Source organism: Pieris napi, chromosome 7 (genome assembly GCF_905475465.1).
Source record: "Pieris napi chromosome 7, ilPieNapi1.2, whole genome shotgun sequence".
Taxonomy (NCBI): Eukaryota; Metazoa; Arthropoda; class Insecta; order Lepidoptera; family Pieridae; genus Pieris; species Pieris napi.
Window position 1 is genome coordinate 3,949,671 of NC_062240.1, and position 23,282 is coordinate 3,972,952.

General features: G+C 32.0%; 1 protein-coding gene across 1 annotated transcript in view; it reads right to left on the reverse strand.

Moving 5' to 3' along the window:
• LOC125051191 (neuroligin-4, Y-linked-like) overlaps positions 1–23,282 on the reverse strand; it is a 54,266-nt gene that overhangs the window by 14,867 nt on the left and 16,117 nt on the right. Inside the window, exons 2-5 of the mRNA XM_047651395.1 lie at positions 4,554–5,122; positions 3,745–3,962; positions 1,732–1,881; positions 304–504 (exon numbers count right to left, since the gene is read on the reverse strand). Of these exons, the coding sequence (XP_047507351.1) occupies positions 304–504; positions 1,732–1,881; positions 3,745–3,962; positions 4,554–5,050 (1,066 nt within the window). The 5' untranslated portion in view covers positions 5,051–5,122. The remainder of the gene's footprint in view (positions 1–303; positions 505–1,731; positions 1,882–3,744; positions 3,963–4,553; positions 5,123–23,282) is intronic.

Here is a 23,282-nt window from a genome sequence, read left to right on the forward strand (position 1 = left end):
TATATTATAGTATACTTCAGTCTCGTGACTACTTAAGTCATTGGGCGCTGTGTAATAGATTGATGTTATTTAAAAGTATTTATAAACTATTAATTAAATATTATTTCGCACTTTCCTATTATAATGAGATCTATGAAAAAACCTTCTTTGAATTATTACAAGAAAAAAATATTTTACAAATGTTTTATTACTTTCAGATTGCTAGGTTAGAGGTTTATTTGTCTACCAAAACATTACAATTAGGTCGCAACGAGACTGTTATTACATAGCAAAAGCAACAAAGATTTGAATAAAACGACAAACCTGGCATCACAGTTGGTGAAATCATCAGAAAGTTAATACAAGCTGCGCCTGACCCGTGACCCATTAGTGTAATGTTGGTCGGGTCACCGCCAAACAATGCGATGTTTTGTTGGACCCAGTGCAACGCTGCTATTTGGTCCATTAGGCCGTAGTTGGCGACCCGCGCCTTCAGGTGTGGAGCTGGGTTTGCATTTAGGAAACCTGTAATGTGTTCTTGCATTACAAAAGGTAGTTTCACATTCTATTTTAGTGAAATTCCAAATAGATTTTATTTTTATTAGCTTAACAAACTTTTTGTTTTTTTATATGTATGATTTTGTATATTAAAGGTATAGGTAACGAAGTGTAAATAAATAAAAAAAATGAGTGTAATTCACCCACGCCTCGGCTAACACATTTACTAATCTTTATCGTGTTAATTCACATTCTAACCATGTTATCTCATACCATAGTCTCCAAACTCATACAGAAAACATATAGACAGTAATTCATATATTTAATTCAAGCAATAATGCATGAATAATATTTAAATTCGGTGGTACCCGCATAAACATTTCTCTCATATTGAACGAAAATCACTTAAGAGTCGCCTATACGCTTCGATCGATCGATACCTAACGTAATACTTTCTGGGGTATTGGGAATCCTGCCAACTTAACTGATCCCGCAAATCGCGTATTATAACGAAACCTTACTTAGACGAAGATAAATCTCACTGAAAGGACGTAAGTAATGGTAAATAGTTCGGACAATCTTGTGATAGTTAACGCGTTTCACAGTTTTGTTTTTTTCCTACCGTCTCTTGATCTTGAGATAAGCTTTATTGGGTTAAATTGCTGGTGGTATCGCCGGTGACAGAATCAATGATGTTTTTACGGTATTACGTGAACTTGTTTGTATTTAGTTATCTATATATATTTGTGCTTTTGACGCTTGTCTATAGTATTGTGGGGAATTTTATAGGGCAATTGATATGACCCACTTAATGGCATATAACTAGGTAGGTATTCTATGTAAAGTTATTAGGTAGAATTTCACATTTAATTAACATTAGATAAGTATGGAGATGGCTGTAGCTGATATAGTTTTATACCAGGCTTCCTCCATTATAAGGCGGTAGTTATTGTAATAGATTTAAAAAAAATTGTACCAGAATCAGCGTCCCTGATGATAATTTATTTACGTAGCACACTTACAACGCCTACCACTTCATTGATGTATTACGAGTATGTGGTAAAAATGCACAACAAGCTAATAAATAAAGGTAATTTAGTGTAGTTTTACTAAATAAACTGTTTTTTCATCTGGCTAGCTACCAAAAGCAAATATAAATAGGCTATAAAATTAATTGTCGTTGAGGAGGCCATATTTAACATGTCAGTGAGTTGATTGTTGAATCAAAATTTAAGCTTACATTGACCAACTTACCAAGAACTCCGAGTCTATAGTTGAGTGTAACAACAACTAGATCGGTGTAACTGGCCAAGACTGCGCCATCATAGGGATTACTTGAGCTCCAAGAATAACTCTCTCCATGTATATACACTAGAACTGGCAGTGCTAATTTTGTTTCGTCCACTAAAACAATAAACAACATTGTTAAATAAATATTATAGGAGTTAGTATTTAAAGAATATACTTTGCAACAACACTGTATATAGTTTGGCTAGTGTGATATAATGAATGTTATATGAAATAACCATTTGGTTACGACAAGCAAGCAGTATGTTTTAGACGCAAAAATCTACTATGTGTGTCAGATATAAAACGCTGAAAGCTCATAGATAAGTCGATGATAAATACATAAATTTTGTGTGAAGTGTGCTTGCCATATATATTTGCTATATTTCATGTACTATATAAAATATAATACAGCTAATATTTACTATTATTTAGAAAATTACATAATCTATTCTGCCACAGGGACCAAACTCAAGTTTGTTTTAATTTTCATTTTATTATTTTTTAACTATTTTTATTATTACTATGTAGGTTAATCAAATTTTAAATACTGTATATTTGATTGTTATGATTACTGACAAACAATATATTCAATCTATCCTACTGTCAATTTTAAAGCTATCGATTTAAGAAACTTTTCGAAAACTAGTTAATTTAATGTATCTTTTAATATAGTACTATAAGGATAATTTTTTTTTTAACATAGTATAAAGCCCACAAAGTTATACTTTAAAATGTAATTCTAAGTAACTACGGGATATTTAATTTGTTGAACTTACATGATAGAAATGATTATGTGTTTTCATTTTTATTAAATACATGAAGAAAGTCTACAAATTATGATTGAAATTAAAACAGGTTAGGTCACTTTAATTAAAAAAATATTATATGATATGAAAAATACTGTAAAATTTTAATTAATCTGAACGTACGTGTTATTTGAAAAATTGTATTACCTTCAACATGTTTGTATAAAATATTTTATGTTTAAAATTTTTCATTGTTAGTTTGAAACGGAATTTTTTACTCAATCTAGCGAATGAGTAAAAAGGTTCATTAGATTTATCCAAATAAATTGATGTTAACGTTAAATATACATATTATATGAAAATTTTATTACATTGTTACACTTTTTTTTTGTTACGCAGTTTTGGTCCTGCTCCATAGGACAATCATAGAGCCTGGACCAATTTAAATTGGTTGCTGATTGTTTGCTTTAACATATTTTTGTTATTATTTTTAAATTTATAATACTACAAAATGTAATTATTTTATTTTATCTCACACACTGTTTTATTGTGTTTTTTATATTATTTTTATTACTCTTTAATGTATACTACGGTTTCGATATTTGTAAATATGTGAGGAACATGTATACTAACTTTTTTTGTATAGTACATAGTTTTATTCTAAGAGTACATTGTCTTTACATATAATTATTTAACTAATGTAAACAAAATATTGTAAATCTATTTTAAAAGAGTAAGTGTGGAGTTTCTTGCCCATTCTTCTCCACATGGAACTACCTTTTGGAAGGGGCAACTAGAATCTTCTTTGTATTTTGTTTGACGTTCAAAAGTGCCCTTTTAGGTGGTCTAATTGAAACAAATGATTTGATTTTGACTTTGAATCTGTTTATTTTAATCCCTTATCTGTAGACTTAGATCTATAAAACCACGCAAAGGATTTAAATTTCATCAACAGAGTGTTTGAAAGGGGAAGTTTTATACGTAATCTTTACAAAGTGTATCACCGCCCAGACAGTACGCTTAGCGATATTTAGCGCTTAGTTTGATTCAAGTACATCAAAAGTGAATTGGATTTGACATTAGGGTCATATCTCCAGCTAAGACTCCTTCCTAAATCACACTCTTAACTCAAATTGCGCTTTCATTGCCTTGCCTTGGAAACCCAATTCTTACATATAAGTTATATAAATTCTTCTCTCAAATGAGAGTGTAACGTGGGTTGAGTACTTACTTTGTAATGGGGCAAATATATTTAAATACAGACAATCTTCACTTTGGTTCTTAAGATACGGCATCAGTCTTTTTATATATTCTAGTCTCCCCTTTGGCATCTTCTCTAAGAGAATTCTTTCATCTTCGAAGTCGGGCAACTTCTGTGGGCAAGCCGCCCCGGGCCTGTCGGAGACACGGACACCCTCCCAGGGAGACGGAGTTCTTGTTGGACTAAACCTGGTAAACATTAATGGGTTTTAAGTATTAAGAAGGCTTAACTCGGACCACCGTTAACCGTTAAGCCTTCGATAAATATCTAAGTTGTAAGAGCCAAGTTTGTGTGATATGCTCGTTCCGCGTTCATGATTTAGTAGTACGATGAAATCTACTTTCATCTCTTTCTGTCAAATTGCATTTACGCAGTGATGGTAAGAGATAAACTAGTACTTTAGTTTAAAAGGTGAAACTTGTTTGATTTTTGTTATGAAGAGATTAGTAATAAGTCATCGTATATTGGAGAGAGATTTTACATTGCGCTATAGTGATAAGTTTGTGTGATATGCTCGACGCTCGTTCCGCGTTGATGATTTAGTAGTTCGATGAAATCTACTTTCGTCTCTTTCTGTCAAATTGCATTTACGTTGTGATGATAAGAGATAAACTAGTACTTTAGTTCAAAAGGTGGAACTTGTTTGATTTTTGTTATGAGTAATAAGTCATCGTATATAGGAGAGAGTTTTTCATTGCGCTATAGTTATATCTTCATAACTGTAGTATATACTTGCTAACAGTTTATCTAGCTGATAGTTAATAGTTTAAATTACTTACCGATTCGAACCTACAGGCGGAGTAGCGTACGGAACACCTAAGAAAACTTCAAGTGGACTCAAATATCTATGTTCATCCATTGCAAGAACTATGCCCTGTAACTTTCCGTATTTAGTCTGAACTATTCTACTGCTAATTTTAAACTTAACTTTCGTTTTAGGAATCGGGTTTGATGCATTCAAGTAATACCGTTTATAATCACCATAGTTGCTATACGAATTTTCGTGGCCATAAAATTTATCTAGGAAGTCTTCACTATTGTAATATGGATTATCAAAATTGACTTTATACATTGTTTCATCGTAGTCACTGGGTGCGTCGTTTTGTTCACCTTGACCGTTCATATTTGTTGTGTTTGAATTAACTGATTGTATTAGAAATATGATAATGAGGTAATAGGCATTGGAGAGTTCTGTTTTTGACTTAGTTTGTTTTTTATCACTACACATTTCACTTAATTTAGTCCGCGCCCTGTGAAATGGTCCTGGCGGGAACATATTTTGTCATATTTTCATTTTTTGTATTTTATTTGCCACTAGAATTGCGATCGATTCAGCTTCCGCCGTCATCTGAAACAAATGAATGTTTTCAATGATTTTGTTCGGGCTTAATTAATAAAATTGTGAACAAAATTGTATGAAAAGCTATTATATTTTTGGATCAAGTATTCGTTTCGTTAAATGAAAATAATGAGGTTTAAATTTTTGGTATCTTCAAATATATTGTTTGGTTGAAATAATAGTCGTTGAAAATATAATAGAATAACATTCAAGCATATTTGTAAAAACTCTAACGCGCATAATAATAACAACAATTTAGGTTAGTTACTTAACATAGAATAATCATATGAAACAAATGTTACTTTAAAACAAAAGGAAAAGTGTCTCATTACGCAAATCCTTCAGTAATTCTTAGTCGAGATCTTGGATCAAATGTTTCAGTTTCAGTTTCAATCTTCAACTGTGTAACGTGATTCCACTTCTGGTCCGAGAATCGTTAGATAGGGTTATAATATGTAGGTACTTGTTACGTAACATAATATAGATTGTAATAACTGCTTTTTCTTATTTTTCCACTATTACGGCAGATAGACTAAGTAATAAACAACGTATTGATAAGCCGGTAACATAGTTTCTCGCCTAGCATATGATAATGACCCGCATTTTCCTGTTTATTCAGTAATCGAACTCGTATATTATCCAACTAAACGAAAGATTGGTGACAAAACGGTACCTGTTCAAATACACTATTTTACCACTATCAATAAGGTACCATTTCTTAATCGAGCAATTCATTTAAGGAATACAAGAACAAGTTGGACAATCACTCTTCCAGCTTTCTTATTATATCACTTTACAAGAAAATTTAAATGGAAAGAAGTCAATTTGTTGAACATTTTCTTGGAAACAATTTCAACACTAGAATGTTGTCGTAAAATTCTTGTCATTTTTATAATATCTTTATATACTCGTACGTTCCTGTAAATATTTCACTTTGATCTTTAATAAAACGAGTGTTTCGAACTTCGAATGGGGCACGGGACACATATTTATATTTCTGACTTATTTATGATAATTGGATTAGGTTTATATATCTTTATATGTCGATAGCTTATATAGGGTGTCTCAGTAAGAGTGCACTTTTTAAAATTGTAATATTTTTGGTTTTCCTGCAAGTGGCAACTCTGAAATTTGACAGGTGTCACCTCTGTTTATTCCGATTATTAAAAATGGAGCGCTTTTCGAAAGAACAACTCGTTATAGTTGTGAAAACTCATTACAAAAGTAACGCTGAAAACGCTCGCAAACTTCACCAAATTTTCAGCCGAGAAAGTGCACCTAATGTGTCAACCATTCGAAGAGTGGTCAAAAAATTTGAAGAAACTGGGTCAATTAGGTATGGATAATAAGAATCCTTTGCGTCAACGTACTGGTCGGTCCCTTGAAAACATTGCTGCTGTAAACGAGAGTGTCGCCGAATACCCGATAACATCAATTCGACTTAGCAAATTTTGACTAAAGCCTTCATGCGTACAAGATTCAGTTAACTCAGGAGCTCAAACCAGCAGACCAAGGAAGGCCCCGGCAATTTGCTCAATGAGTAATGCAGCAAAGGGAAGTCGATGCCAATTTTTCGAAAAAAGTCATTTTCTCCGATGAACAGAACAAATTATCTCACGAAATCCTGATGTCAACTGGCCACCAAGATCGTGCGATTTAACGCCGTGCGATTTTTTCTTTGGGGTTTTGTGAAATCTCGAGTTTATGCGAATAAACCCGAAACCATTCCTGAGCTCAAATCGAAAATCCAACGCGTCATCAGTAAGATAAAGCCACATCTCTGTGAAAAAGTCATGGAAAATTTCATGAAAAGTGTAATGGCCTGCCATTGGAGCCGTGGAGGTCATTTGCCGGATATTTTATTCCATACTTAATCGGAACATGTCTTCTTTACAATACAATAAAAATATCAAAACTCTGTCATAAAATACTTGTCTTTATTTGAAAATGAAAAAGTGCACTCTTACTGAGACACCCCTTATAAGGTTTAATGGTTACGCTTTACAACTAATAAATTGTTCAGTGAAACAATAGAAAAAGAAGAGTAGCTGGCGTGCACTCACCAAATAATATTTGAATTTGGAGCCAAGGCGATACTGTCAGCTGTCATTGTCATTATATGTCACAGGGCTTATAAATTAACAACGTCGAAGTCAAATTGGTTCAAAATATTTCATAGTGTTTGATTTGCCAATATTGCTAGATTTATTAATTAACGACTGTTCTATGTACGATAGTAAATAGTGATTCCATATTCAATTTTTTTAATATTAATCATACAATCAGTCTTTGCGACTATAAGTAGATACATTGAGTGCTTCTTGACGTGTTAGGCGCTACTCCCAGCGGAGCCTGCCTAATGCCTATTCTTATATAAACTCAGTCTGTTGGGTTGTCCTGGTCAAAAATGTCTCGCCGCTTTTTTAAGTCGTTGAGTGATCTCTGGTATAGTTAGCTGTCCTGCTAGCTGATTGGGGTGCTTTTGAAGTCTTAGCTTGCAGTTATACCCATGTGTGATTATTTCCTCTTTTACCATGGGCATAATAAGAAATTCATGGACTTCTGTTATTTTGAGCTCTTTGTATTATTATTATATTTGAGGCACTAGCAGATCCCCAAAGCTGTATTCCATATGTCCATATGGGTTTGAGAATGGTTTTGTACAAAAGCAACTTATTGTCAATGGATAGTTTTGAATTTCGTCCCATTAGCCAGTAGAGACCCTTGTATTTGTGGTAAAATTGAAAGATTCCATATCAATTAATATTATTAAAAATAATTTACTTGTACTTAAAACCTTTTTAACTCAAAGACCATCAATCAACATTGAATACTTTCGGCTATGTAGTCGGCTTGGGTTCGTTCGGGGAACGAATACAAGAAGTGTCACGTAACTTGTTAATCACAAATTCGGCTATACATACACGGGTTGGTACGGTCTTCAGTTCGATTAAACTTTCGACCGTTCGACCGAACAAGCAAAAGGCTTTACAAAATAGACACTAAAATCGAAATTAAATGTCTGACCTATTTATGATCACCAGTTTTAATAATATTCAGGTCGTGCTTTCTAGTCATTGTTCAGGTTCTCGTTTGCCATTTAGTCAATAATCGGTTCTTGCCTGAGCCTTTCTGTCTTTAGACGTCAATATGTATATCATTCATAATAAAGTTCTGCCTTAGATTTCCTACTCCGTCATCATTTAGGTACTTCTCTCATTTCTTTTCCTGTAGTTTCTTGTCTTTCATGCCTGTATTACTGATATGTATATATGTCACCGTAAAATTGTAAAAACCGTTAGATTGTAATCTATCTCGCGAGATTGTAAACTGTCGAAAGATTGTCAACTCAACATACTGCTTGCAATTTAACGTATTATTATTCGGTTGTTATATGAAATTGTTGGGAAGTAAAATTAATCTGTAATTGACCAAAGAAGTTTGAATGATAACTAAGTTAGTGTAGTACAATCTACCGAATACCGATAACCGATAACCGATAGATTACAATCTAACGGTTTTTACAATTTTACGTTAACATATATATTGCATAAGTTTCTTTAAAAGTATCATAGTATTAAGATAAGAGCTTTTAAAGATATTTTCCTAGTCTAGGCTATGACTGAATAAGCTCGTCGAGTCATAAATGCGGTGGTTTATCTAAGTCTTAGCACTTGCCTATTAAACAATAGCGGCAAGCTCTACGTAATAAATATGAAATTAAATGTTCAGCTTTTTATAATATCGTATATAGAATATTAAATTTAATACTCAGAATTTAATGGCCCATTCATTGCCCATCAAACCACTAATATAATAATTTTCATTATAAACGGAAATGCAGTAATTTCGCTAATTGTATTTCGAAATTGTATGAATAATGTTGCATTAACTTGTACTAGGTGATAGATTTTATCTGAATAAAAAAGATCGTGTGTGTTTAAAAATGCGATATTTGTATATCCTGAATAAAATAAATATATTATATTATATCGATATTTTTCTGCAATATGGCGAGGTGCATATTGCAGAAAAATATCGGAACCGATTTCTTCAAATGACTCGACAGTGCGTGGGCGTATTTTTGGATATTGCCAGTTATACATGCGTTAAGATCCCGAAAACTATTAAAAGCCAATCAGGAAAAGTTTTTTTACAATATAAAGAAGTACGTGTCTAAACGAAAGTCCGAAATTATAATATCCCTCTAAATAAAATCACGGACCTTGTTGATATGATATGCCAATTTGTGTGTATTCTTAGACCTACAACGCACTAGCGGCTGGCCGCAATGCGGTGTGCCGCTGCGGCGGGCCGCACATCGATTATTACATGAAACCGCACGATAACAACGCACTGACTTGCGGTCAACCGTCAACCGCTCCGGTTGATCTGGAGCTGCGGCGAGCCGCACCGGTTGAATGATGCGGCGCGCCGCGTCCCCTCCACGCACTCGGCGCGGTTAGCCGTCCTACCTACGTCATCACATATAATTATTTAACAAATGTAAACAAAATATTGTAAACCTATTTTAAAAGAGTAAAAAAAAAATAAAAAAATATGTTTATTAAGGAACATAAGATACAAGTATCACTTATTCCACGTCATTAAATTTGAATTTGTAATATTTCAAGAAGCACTGACGAGTGACGATTGCGGCAGACCGCAATAGGACCGCAATAGGGACGGTTAGCCGGAATACGGCATGCCGCTACGGCGGACCGTATATACCGCGGCCTGCCGCAGCGGCACACCGCATTGCGGCCAGCCGCTAGTGCGTTGTAGGCCGTGTTGCTATAATCATAGTCTATTTAGCGTCTTCAGGTTTTTTTTATTGGTTGTGCTTAAGAAAAAGCTATGCAAAATAGGTAAGGAACATTACACAATACAATTCTTGTTTCTTGTAACATCTATAACCCATTACTTTTTATGTAACAGGACGCAAGGTTAGGCCCACGGACACCAGCAACGCCGGTAGACTTATGGATGTGTGCCAATAAGAATAATTTAATCTAGAAGACAAGTCGCAGAGTCTTGGTATCCCTATTTGAAGGAAAATATCTACCTACGTCATATTCATTATAAAAATATATAGGTATTCATAAAGCTGTCATTGGGCGGCGTTAGCAAACATTTTATCTAGCTATCAAAACTTCTTTTAAGATAATGACATTGGTTATAGTACGGTGAAAACATTTAGTACACCATTAATCTATATTATCTGCTTTTTATTGGAGTAAACATTAAGAAACCCGAAGTATTATCGCTTATCGTATGTAGTAAATTTTTGCAAAATGTATTATTGGCAAACAATAATTAATAAGTACATTTTTACAAATAATGAGTATGTGTGTATATATAAAATATATGTACATATATATATGTACTAAAAATCAAAGTAAGTCGGGAGATACGGCAGGTAGTGGTAAACCCCAGAAAGTTATAAAATCTTTTTTTATCTGTACTTACAAAAACAATTGTGTTATAACGCTTTGGAATTTGGATTATACGCCATCTTTTATATCACTTGGCAACATTGTGTAATATAACATAACATTGAGAATAACTAGGATTGACTATACTAATAAAGATTTTTATACCAAGAATTTGTTAGTAATTTCTTAATACGAAAAACAGTATGTATAAGCTATGTCTGTACAAGACTGGACCAATCGAAAACTAATCTTAGAACGTAATATATTGCCCGTGCATTCGCACGTAGATGGTGATTTAATATAAACCAGTAGATTTTATTTTTCCAATATTGCGAGACTATGTTACGTCATGTGTAAGTTAACACTAGAAAATTTAAAAGTATCGCAAGGAGATGAGTACTACAGTCGTATTCGAAAAACACGAAGTGTTTTTAGTATACCCTACTCGAGTATCCAGATATCTTTTATAAGAAAAATACCAATGTAACCTATATTGCTTACACGTTTAAAAGAAAATACAATCGAATAAAACACGACTATCTGCATTTCTCCATAACTTACGATAACAGACACCTCAAAGAAAAAATGTGGCGCTAGCAATACTTACTTCAACCATCACATACATTTCTAATTTCAATAAAAACATAATTAATTAATCATTTGTAAAACTAATCTAATAATCTTTTTATATGATGGAGGGGGGGAAATGAGCTTACGGATAGGCTATAAAGGAGATCTTGTAACCGTTGCTGGCCTTTTTTATATATTTAGAGAGGCCTCTTATGCCCTTTAATTGTCTGTTAAAAATTATATTTTTGTACTTTAAGTCACGCAAGACTTAGTTTAATAAACATTAAAAAGTGAATTATCATAGAAAAAATACAGCAACAGCCAACCTATTGCTCATTTTTACATCGCTTATACGTGTTAGTATATACGACACTGATTTAAAACTTAACGTGTATCAAAGATTCGTTTTTATACAATAAATCTCAAATGACATCACAATCTTTTCAATTTCAGGACGTATTCGGAACTGACGTCACATCATCTATTATGTAAGCGTTATCACGATTTTCCCTTCATTTGTATGCATAATACAGCGTAATATCTTGACAGAATCTACATAGCTAAGTAATACCATAAATAATTCTAAGTATTTCAATTTATTGAAATGTACAACGATTATTTGACTGTTGAATATTTAATTCTTTGATAATTATTAGCTGTCAGATAGATGATACGGTATAGATATATAACTCTTCAACTAATTATGAATCGGCCTCAAATCTAGGATCTAAAATCATATCATAACCTAAGAAATGTTATCTACTAAACTATCTTGAACTAAATTCTATGATTTTAAGGACCAAAAATTTAAACCTTGCTGACATCAGGCAGTTTTCAGCCGCCAATTCTATCAAAAATATGTCTTGTTTTGACGCGGAATCGGAAAAATTGTTTAAGGAACTATTCGCGATGCCGATAGCAGGTGGAAAACCATTTCTAATATCTAATCAGATAAAAGACATTATTTCGCTTCTAAATTTCCATACAACCTGTGTGGTATACCATACAATTATACCTTATAATTATTGCAAATTCAAAAAGAGGGGAATGAACCTCCTTTCATACTTCAAGCGATACAAAAATTATATTTAATATACAGCTCAAGATAACGTAGTGAATTGAGCTACGTTTTTCAATACGAACGATATGATGTGAATCATTTTTATGCGCCGTCACTATTCTACATACACTATACTATACTACATTATAGAGATAGTCAATCGTTTCTCTACGAACCCTAGCTACGTGTGTTCTGAACACGGATCATTACAAAAAGGAGCGTATCAATTACTAAAAGGTCAATGACACAGTCACTAACGTGTTTGAAGACGTGATCTTTTATGAAGTTGCCTGCAATTACAAAATAATTAAAACTCCTTTATTTGTTTAAAAGGTGTATATAATGACCATAATGACAAATGTCATTATGGTCATTCAAAATTCTTGGCATACGAACTTCACGCATATTCTATTTCTTTTTACTTGTAGATTGTCTTATTCCTATCTCGCTCGCGCACGCTATAATCACACTCCTAATTTTGTGTCACAGGTGCGCGCGCATTGTAAAATTTCAATCTCATAAATTTTTCATAACGCGCCTAAAGAAGTATAACTTCAATAATAAACTTCGGTTTTATAGAGCCTTAAACAAATGTCTAAAAGCCAGCTTATTAAAAATTATTGTAGAAGACGTTCGCTGACTGTCGTTTATTTATTATATTTAATCTCTAATGAGTATAATAAAGTGTAAATTATTATACTCATAAGAGATGGAATAAGGTACGTAAGATTACAATTTAATAGTCTCAAATGTATTTTCAATATCACAAACTTTTGTTTGTAATTTGCAATGCAAATGACAGTCTGAGAATCAAAAGAAAAATATAAATTCCGGAAGACTGTGTCTTAATGCGCAAAAGTTAAAAATAATTCTTATTTAAATGCGTAGCACCCGGTGAGGAAAGGCTACAAAATTACTATGAAATTATTTAGATATGATAATAGACGGGATCACAATTTTCATATTATCGAGATTTTTTTATGATACTGACATTTGGAAAATGTTCTAGCCATATATATATTATACATTTACATTAGGACCCAAAGCCAACCTATAAAATAAATGTATTTAAGTTTAATAAAATCAAATATCAGATAATAATCTAATATCAGATAGATAGATCAGAGATCATAGATATCTTGCCAATTTGTAAATGTGTATTCATTAAAGTATGTAAAAATTATATTCGTTATAAATAAAATTAGACTTATGATTAATGTATGTATGTATTCTTATAAGCAAGAAATTCTTATAAAACAAAGCAAGTCTATAATTATTTATATAGGTAGTGACAATAATTATAGTTGGTAAGGCATTGGTACTGACAATATAAAGTATGCTTAGGAAATAGCACTCAAATATGAGTATATTTGCGTTAGTATTCGGAGCCCGTACTGGCCAAGTCCCGGATATTATACCGTCATTGTACAATTTGTGAAACGTGGAAGCGTATAATTTTGTCGAGTTTGCACAATCATATCAAGAATATGTATTCAACTAATAACCATAATTTTAAGCGTTACTTTGATCATTTATTACTAGACCCTCTTAACACGAATTAAAACGCACCTATATATATATATATAATATATATTATTAAGTCTGTGACGTATAAGAATTTATATAAAGTACTTAACTCGCATCTGATACAAAAGTAAGCATTTGGATGCACTGTGTTAATTTTAAATTAATTTTACCGGTAATAGGCAGTACATATTGGCCACATAGCCCGGAACCCTGATAACTTTAAATAAATTTCCGGGAAAATAAACGGTAAAACACCAGGGTGACGCAGCCTAATACGACAAGTATCACAAAGCCTAGGTACTAAAGTCTCTGACGATATTCACCAAGCAGCAGATCGCTAGAGCAGCAGGGGTGTAATCTGCTACGAGGTACAGAGCAATCAGAAAGCGTTCGGAGGAGGTGGAGGCAGTGTTCATACATTGAAGCATTGTACTTTTTGATCTATACTAATATTATAAAGAGGAAAAGTTTGATTTTTTGTTTGTTTGAAATGAATAGGCTCCGAAACTACTGGACCGATTTCAAAAATTCTTTCGCCGTTGTCAAGCAACACTATTCCCGAGTGACATAGGCTGTTTCATTTTCAAAAAAATTAGCAATGCTTACTAAAACTTGAATAATCTAACCAAAGGTGTAAAAAAATAAACAAAAACTTCCTTCAATCGCGTGCGCTGCGAAAACTATTAATGATAGAACAAAATGATGTATTACAACTTTTCAGGACACATCACTATCTATAAAAAATGTGGCGACAGCATGTCTCTACCTTTTATAGTTACGTCACAATAAGCGTCCTTTTATTATTATTATTTTATTAAAATACCACCGCTAGAAAAGGCTCTTTATAGAAATAAATACCACCGTTTCACATAAGCTACAATTTAATGGCATATCCACCAAAAAAGCATGGTGGATTGGTGTTCTCCTGCCGTTTCTCTTGAATAGTTTTAACTACTATGTAATTTAACAAAAATCTTAGCCACAGCAACGCTTGGCCGAGTCTACTAGTTAGTAATAAAATTAAACACTAAAACTATTTCATTTTTTCTATAATAAATATTAGTTCGAGGTAGGCTCATATATAAAATGTACAAAAAAACTTGCGACCGCTAAAACAACTTCAAATATTCCAAAACTTTTTGAAACGCATTTATTCGTAGCACGTTGCTACGGGGAAATTTACGTTACAAGTTGGTAAGTAAAAGTTAGTTTTAAACATGTTACCATGCACTTTGCGTGGATCATAAATCAAAATGTCCGAGTTTCTATTTTTATCTCACATTAAAGGAAGTTTATTTTAAAAACGATGACTATATATTATATATATATATATAAGTAAGTGAAACTAATAAGGAGCTACAACCTCTAAAAGTTGGGCCTAGATTATAAATTAGCGAATTATGTTTTTGTTTGTGACATTTTTAGTCTTTGATTTTTGTGGAAATGCTGATTTTTAACGATTTTCTCACATATGAAGGGCACAAGCATACAGCCTTTACGTTAGCTAACTAGTCGAAACTACTCTTGTATATAATTAAATTATATTACATTAAAACCCATATCTAGAAGAACGCTTTTCTTTCTTGGCCAAACAGCCAATACAATATTTTTTATGTATTGAATAATTCGTACATGTGATTAAATAACTGCGAACTTGGATTACGCGTAGAAAGGATTAAAGGGTTCAAATACACTTATGAACGTCAACAGAAAAGATGTTAATTCTAAATTTACATTTACTACTTGACAAAAAAAATTAACTATAAAAAATCTTTATAGTTCCAGAGTCAAATTGTTTTGAACTAGCTTCATTATTAAAGCAATCTTCTCAATAGAAAGCAATTTCCAAGCTACAAAGAAAACATAATTTTCAAATGAAATTAACTTAATTACAAGAACCCTTGGAAGGTCTCCAATGGTATTTGGTGTTGAGCCAGACGCTAAAACTGCTGATGCTAACTACTGTTATTAATTCTTCTATTTTACATTAATTAGGGTTACAGAAAATAAGGTTAATTTATCACATAATTTAACTCGTTTCGTACCAAATAATTTCGTCCTAGATTCTCGTCTTGTAATGTTTAAAAATGAATAAAGAATGTATTGTTGTTTATTGCGGTAATAATAATTAATATTTAAATTAAAATCCGACATATTCAAGGTTTTATCACCTCCATGGCTGGGTGATACGCTCTCATATTATATTCATAGTGAACAAAACTACTCCTCCCTCAAAAGCCGGTAACGCACCCACTAACGGAACTGTCCATCGGCAAGCTGCTTTTTATGGCTGTTCCGTAGGCTCGTTTGCCTATTATATAACAAAAAGTAAAATTGAATAATTTATAATTAGAAAACGTATGTCCATACCTTTTAAAAATTTACAGTAAAAAAGGAAACTTACGAGTATATTAATGTGAAAAGAGCAACTTTACATCTAACACTTAATTTACACTTAAAAACCATGAAACTTTAAATCAAAATCTAAATTGAAATGTTAATACCACTTTGGCTTTGGGTTTAATGCATATCAGCCAGCTTTATTTTGAAAAATAAATGCATGAGATTGGGTGTATTATGTTATTTATCACAATTATAATAAAAATACTTTTATAACCATTAATGAAAGCCAATGATACTGTAGAAGATCTTAACACTAATTTATTAAAGACTGATTGATCTCCGTAACGCTACACTCCATCATTACTGTAAAGCTTCACTTACGAATATCTCAATATAAGGGAACACGTATCCCATACATCGTATTAACTCAGTAAACAATGGATCGTGTTTGCGATTAATTCCCTGACACAATCCTAAGACCCCATCTATGTAATGTTGGCCGTTATATAATGTTTTTTGTATTTACAAGACTGATATTGCGATATTAGACGTCACGGTCTTCACATATAATTATCAAATCAAAGTATACAAAATATTTAAAAACTATTTTAAAATAGTAAGTATGGAGTTTCTTGCCCATTTTTCTCGATATGAAACTACCTTTTACAACTAGAGTCATTTTTAATTTTCACTTTCAAAAGTACCTAAATAGGCCTAATTGAAATAAATGATTTAATTTGACTTTGATTTTCATTTTCACCCTTTTATCAACATACCTACTTCATTTTTATAGCGATATTAATATTTAATACATTAATAATCTTTTTATGGTGATTTTTTTTTTGTTTTCAGTTCGCCATGCCAGCTAGATATAGATATATAGATGTATGCCAGCTATATATAACCGACAAAAGAGAATGTTTCAATATGATAAAATCTCTGTATAGGTCTCATTCTCAAATCACAGTTCTAAGAAGTCAGCGCTTAGATGCCGAATTTAAATCAAAGGCTCTATTTGTTCCCAATAAAGATCTATTATGTACTAAGACGGCAATTAATATTATTTAGTAACAGGCTTATACGGGTTAAGCTTCTGATTAATTGAGATGCCTTATATTGGTACAAAGGAATAATATATCATACTATAGCAATGTCATTTGACATTAGTAGTACACGTCTGCAACTTTATCTATGAAAAATCTGTAGTTTTTAGTCTGTTTTTTAATTTGTTTTTTTTATACCAGAGATAATATGGACGAAAAAATATGTGCTAACCAACGAAACTAAAACATATAGTTTGTCTTACATTTTATTACTATCAAAAATATATGGCATTCGTTAACTTAAATCAGTAGAATTTTTAACAATAAGCAAGATATTCTTCTATCATTTATTTATATCTGTAAACGAGCATTTAAGAAATTATTACTAGTCATATAGCCTGTTGTAACATCGATGCGACCTACCGTCACTTTAATAAAAATATTGGACATATTGTTAGCAACTAATATTTTTATTTTATATAGGATATTTTCAAATAATTTTATAAAACAATGTACATAACTAACCTACTCTACATTTTCTCACTAAGTGAATGTAATTATTTGAGAAATAAAGTAACTTTGAACCGAATTGTTATCTAAGTCTTAAAATAGGTTTATAGTATAATATACACACTTCAATAAGTTGTTTATTTAATAATATTTTCCTGATTACTTAGAAGTGACGTCAAAAGAAATAATCTAAATTAACCTTTAAACGACCACATAAAAGATAAAGTTGAATTTCAAGGAGCTTCGTTATAAATGTACGTCGTAATAGACAATAAATGATTATGCTTATCTGTAAAGTCTAAACTCAAATTTTAAGTTGCTATCTTTTGAAAACAGGCGCTACTTTAGTAAAATGGCTTATTATGATAATGTTTATAGGCTTAATAATGTCTCATCTTAGCATTATTCAGCTTAATAAGACGCAAATAAGCTGTTATACCACCATCATATAATAAAGATTCCGCGTAACTTAAGAACGTATGTTATATCAAGTTTACGTACCACGTCTCTCCAAGTTGCCGAAATCAGATCGACGTATATTGAAAGAACTATAATATTATTTAGTTTAAATTTATATGTGGCTAACTTGGTACTCGTGGCGTATAAATCGAGGCCATGATTCATGATGACATTCATTAATGAATTCATACAATTTTAATAAGACTTAATATATTTTAAAACTCAATCGTATTCCTAAATAATAATAGATATGTGTATAGAATTCTAAAATCAATTTTAAAGTTTGGTCCTTGGAGAAGTGTACCTCTAATGCAGGCAGTAATAAATATAAATATGAAACATATCCAATTTTCTACCTAATATTGCAAGAAAAAATACTACTCTCTACTATTTCCACGCAGCAACTAATAAATTCAATTGGAAGAAAATCTACGATTTTCCATAGAAAATTATCATTTATGCGCAGCGTTTGAATACTAATAGGAAAGATTTTAATTTTATATTCCGAAGTCGGAGTTATGAATGCATTCAAGTAATGGCTGCTTTAATTGATAGTGCGCGGTTAAATTTGTTTTATGCGAGCAATGTGCATAATCTAATGCACTTTAAAAGAATTTTAAATGCGATGAGAAAATTGAAGTTTGTGTCATAACTTTTTTTGCGCTAATAACATCATATTTCGAAGTCAAATTATTGCTTGAAATGTATGGGATTAATATTATTATTAAATTAATTAATTTATTATTTGTATGGGTTTATTCAATACCAACTTTGAATATGATTGGGTGGATAAGTTTTGTATTATAAATTAAGCTGTATTTTGAAAAGGGAGAGATAAGGCTTCACCATCCCTGGTGATCAGTACGAAAGTCTATAATCAATGTATTTTGTTTATGTTCATAAGTATGTTTTTAAAAGCGTTATTCCGAAGAAAGTATTACATTTAATATGGAAACGTCTAATTAAAAAAAAAATAAAAACTTATACTTCAATTATAATTATGTCCTGATCTAATACTACATATTTATAAAAAGGAGCAGTTTGTTTGTTAAAACGTACTAACCGGCTTGTCCAAATGGAAAATATATTTTTGTGTCCGTTGGTAAATTTATCGGCAACGACACGCTACTACCGAATTAAGGTAGGTTTGAAGTCGCGGGTCTCAATTTGTTCAGTCGCGATCATCATTCCTGAAGATGTAAGTTTTTCGCACAATTTGGATGATCTTAGCACTACTAGACCCACCAACAATAGTAGGCTACATAAATAGATATTTAAGAAAACCCATTTGAATAAAACAAATACAATATTAAAACCCTTATAAATCAATAGCGAAATCAGACCGTTGTTACGAAAATGTAAAAGAATATACGCGGAGCGGTAGCAAAAATTGTATTTGTATGCAAATACCCCGGCTTCGATGCCATTGGGACCAACTGCATTTCCAATATGAATCGATTCTTGCAATATTTTCAACTTCTCCCTTGACTAATGAGCACCTGAGTTGAACTCCAGGAAACTTTAGGAACGTAGTTGTTCGTTTTCCTCTTGATTAAATTTTTATAGATTTTGTTACCAAGGTTTGGAAAAATAAATATAATAGCTATAATATACGGTATGATTTGAAATTTATATTTTTTTTTCTAAAGAAAATAAATATAAAATAAGTAGTTATTGCGTATAAGTTTTGCGAGGAAGGGTGCTACAGTCAAATCAGTACGAATACGTTTTTACGGTTCCAATGCTATTTCAAAGTGATTGATAATAAATAGCTTAAGCTGGTTTATTTTACTGCTACTCTCTGTGTGCGTGTGCTGGTTTTTTACTGCTACTCTCTGTGTGCGTGTGCTGGTTTATTTTACTGCTACTCTCTGTGTGCGTGATATTTTTCTTTATAAATAATATAGTAAATATTTTTTTAAATAAGCGACATTATTGTTGCTTATTACATTATTGTTATGAAAAATATTCATTCATCTAAAATTATCTTTTTTTATCACTTAGTATGAGTTTTGATTTTAGATGATATACATGGTTAACAATAGTTAGCATAAGAGAGCTTTTACCACATAATTAAGAAAAATACAAGAAAACTTATGTATATTATACAAAGATACTTGGCATATTCCAAGTATAAATAAAAAGTTGTGTTCGGTCGTTAGCTTACTATATATGTTCGAGGCTATAAAACTTCAAGAACACTTAGCAAAAACAAGAAACTTATTTCATAACAGTACAAACTTCAAAATACGTACAATTTATCCAGTTTTGTAAACCGTATAAAGAATAAAAAAATATAACGTTAAAAAATTCAGAAGAAAACTAAAGTTCGTAAAAGTTGGACGTAAAGTTCTCCACTCAGTGCCGAATTAAAATTTCAGCAAAAAACTAAACAATTTGAGGCTAACCGAGGGAATTTGAACGAGTTTTATTTTCGCTTTACTTTGACATTGAACAAATATTGTCGCTGGTAAAATGCTTGCGGGAATAACTTTATGCATTATCTATTTTTAATATGTATTTTTAGGAACAGCATTTATATAAGAGTGATACATAGGTTTAGAACGTTTTACATCCAATCCTAAAATCACGTCATCATTTGTAAACAATATCTTCTATAAGCAATATTATAGACAATTAGAGATTTTGAGTGTTGGTGGTGCCGTGGATGTGGTACCTACCACAGATCCCGAGATCCACATAACCCTCCACCACAAGAGGTCGCACGACGGGCTATGCGTAATTTCCCTGCGATTAAAAAATCATAACAGCCACATCATCTTCATGGCAACGTCACTTCAACTTGTTTGGTACATTATTATGAGAGAATTTCCTTAAGATTTCAACCACGTGAATAAGTTACAAACCAGTCTATCTCAGTTAGAATGATTAGGGCATGTTAAATTTACTTCGCTGTGATAATATACTCTATATTTAGAAATTTTTAGCATAATATGATTACATTTCCACCAAGTTCCGAAGAAAACTGTCACGAAACCGCCAAATCATCGTCGAAATTGAAAGTGGCCCAAAATTGCGGAGAAAAAACGTTTTCAAGCGGTTAAGTGAAACTGAAAAAGGGTAATGGGGTGAATGGGAAGTGGGAATTTATTCACAGTTAACCTCCCAGAGGTCCCCCAATCGTTGTATGGGTCATTGGATGAGCGCAAATGATGTCGCAATAGTGCGACGTATTAAGAGTTTTTATTGGTAACTCGTAACAAAGAGATATGAGGTACCAATAGAGAACGCTGATAAATTGAAATTGAACAATATTTTATTGTAAAATTTTAGTATATTTTAAAAGACATTATATGACAGTCTTAAATTTCTTTTCTTTTCAATTCAATGTACGGCAAGCAGACAAGTTTATTTGTTCGTCCTATACTAAATCAACACATAAATAAATAAATGTATTGACAATCTTGTAAGTTCCATTTTATCTTATTTCTACTAAGTTATTTATGAAATTTAGTTAAAGTAAATGTAAATATTATCATATTACTTCCTATTACACATCGGTTTCTTGATCGTATTGCTTTTCAGCATAGGCCTCTCCAAGTGTTCTCCACAAAGATCTATCTCTTGCTTTTCTCATCCATGTCCTGCCACCTTTTTAATATCACCTTCCCATATACGATGTTGTCTACCTTTACTTCTCGTTTTATGTCTAGGGCACAATTCCATAACTTTTTGGCCCATTTTTCCGTATTCGTCCTATAATAGTTTATAATTTAGGTTGTTGTTATCAAAAATATAAAAGATATATTATATATAGATGTACCAAACACTGTAGTCTCACTCAATAAACGTACTATTTAACATGAAAAAAATATATAATTCAAAGCAGTAGTTCGTAGGCTTAGGTGCTTAGGTAGGTATATTAAATAAATAAATATTCATCTATACTAATAAGATTGTGCAGCTAGACTAGATTGTGCTAGTTGAAAACAATGTATTTATGTTTATAAATTATTACTATCAGAACGAAGGTATAAATCATCACTTTTGTATAAATATAAAGCCTTAAAATGTGATTTTTAGTGTATAAAATACTTTATGTATCAGAGGACCATTGATTTCCATCATTTACTGACGCAGCAATGAAGTTACAATGGCGTGTACTTTTCATTAATATTTTATGTTTTAATTATTCAAATGTCGCAAACATTTTTTAAATACCACGGGTTTTCCACGATAATTAATCATGATATATTTTAAAATAGGTATTTTATTATTAACTTCCTCTAAATAAAGTGGATGGATATGGTAAAATGTAATTATTATCGTTTCATTACATTTAAATACAGGGTGTTTTAACCGAACATTATTCCAATTTGAATTGAGGTTTTTGCCAATAATGCCCTAGAGGACAAAGGGTAAATGAAGATGAAACAATAAAAAAGGTAACGAAGATGTACGATTATATAATTAAAGGGCGCCGTCAAACCCCTCGGACGATGGGCAATTTTCAGGAGTGCCTCAGGGGAGTACTACGGCCGGGATCGCTTAATTCGTTTTCAAGTTAATGTAATACGTAATGTTATGCACTATACATACTACACTATATCAGATATTCTGTAAGTACTTACGTATTATACTAAGCTGGTTATTAGTGTTTTTCTTTTCATAATAATAATAACTCTGTCATCAAATATATAAAACAAAGTCGTGTAAACGTAAATTGTTGTAACACCACTAATAACTCAAGATCGGCTGGACTGATGTCAGTTATCTCTTTTTTGGTGGATTCTTCTCCACTCCGAATAGCAGAATAAGTAATTAAATATCGGATAAATTATGGAATAAATTAATTTATAAATTTTACGAATGCAAACAGCATGTGGTGCCATCTGTTGACGAAATAAGAAAGTCAAAGTCCATCAAATCATCAACTGAATATAGCACGATAATATTATTAGACTGTAAGGGTTCGTAAGTTCGCCGGGTCAGCTAGTATTTATATATTTCCAATGTTTTACAAGTGTAATAAAAAATACAATGTTTGAGGTATGGTCATAGAATGAATATACTCCCCATATTACTGAAATTGAAAGCTTAAGTGGCCAGTAGGCCTGCCCAGGTAATACTGGATCGACGTAGAATGCCCTGCAGCAACTAAAAGCCAGCTTGCCCCATGCTTGTGGGGACTAAAACGGCCGGGTAGTGGTGGAAATCTCTGGTCTTGAGTGTCAGTTATTTATTGATATTTCTTCCTTATA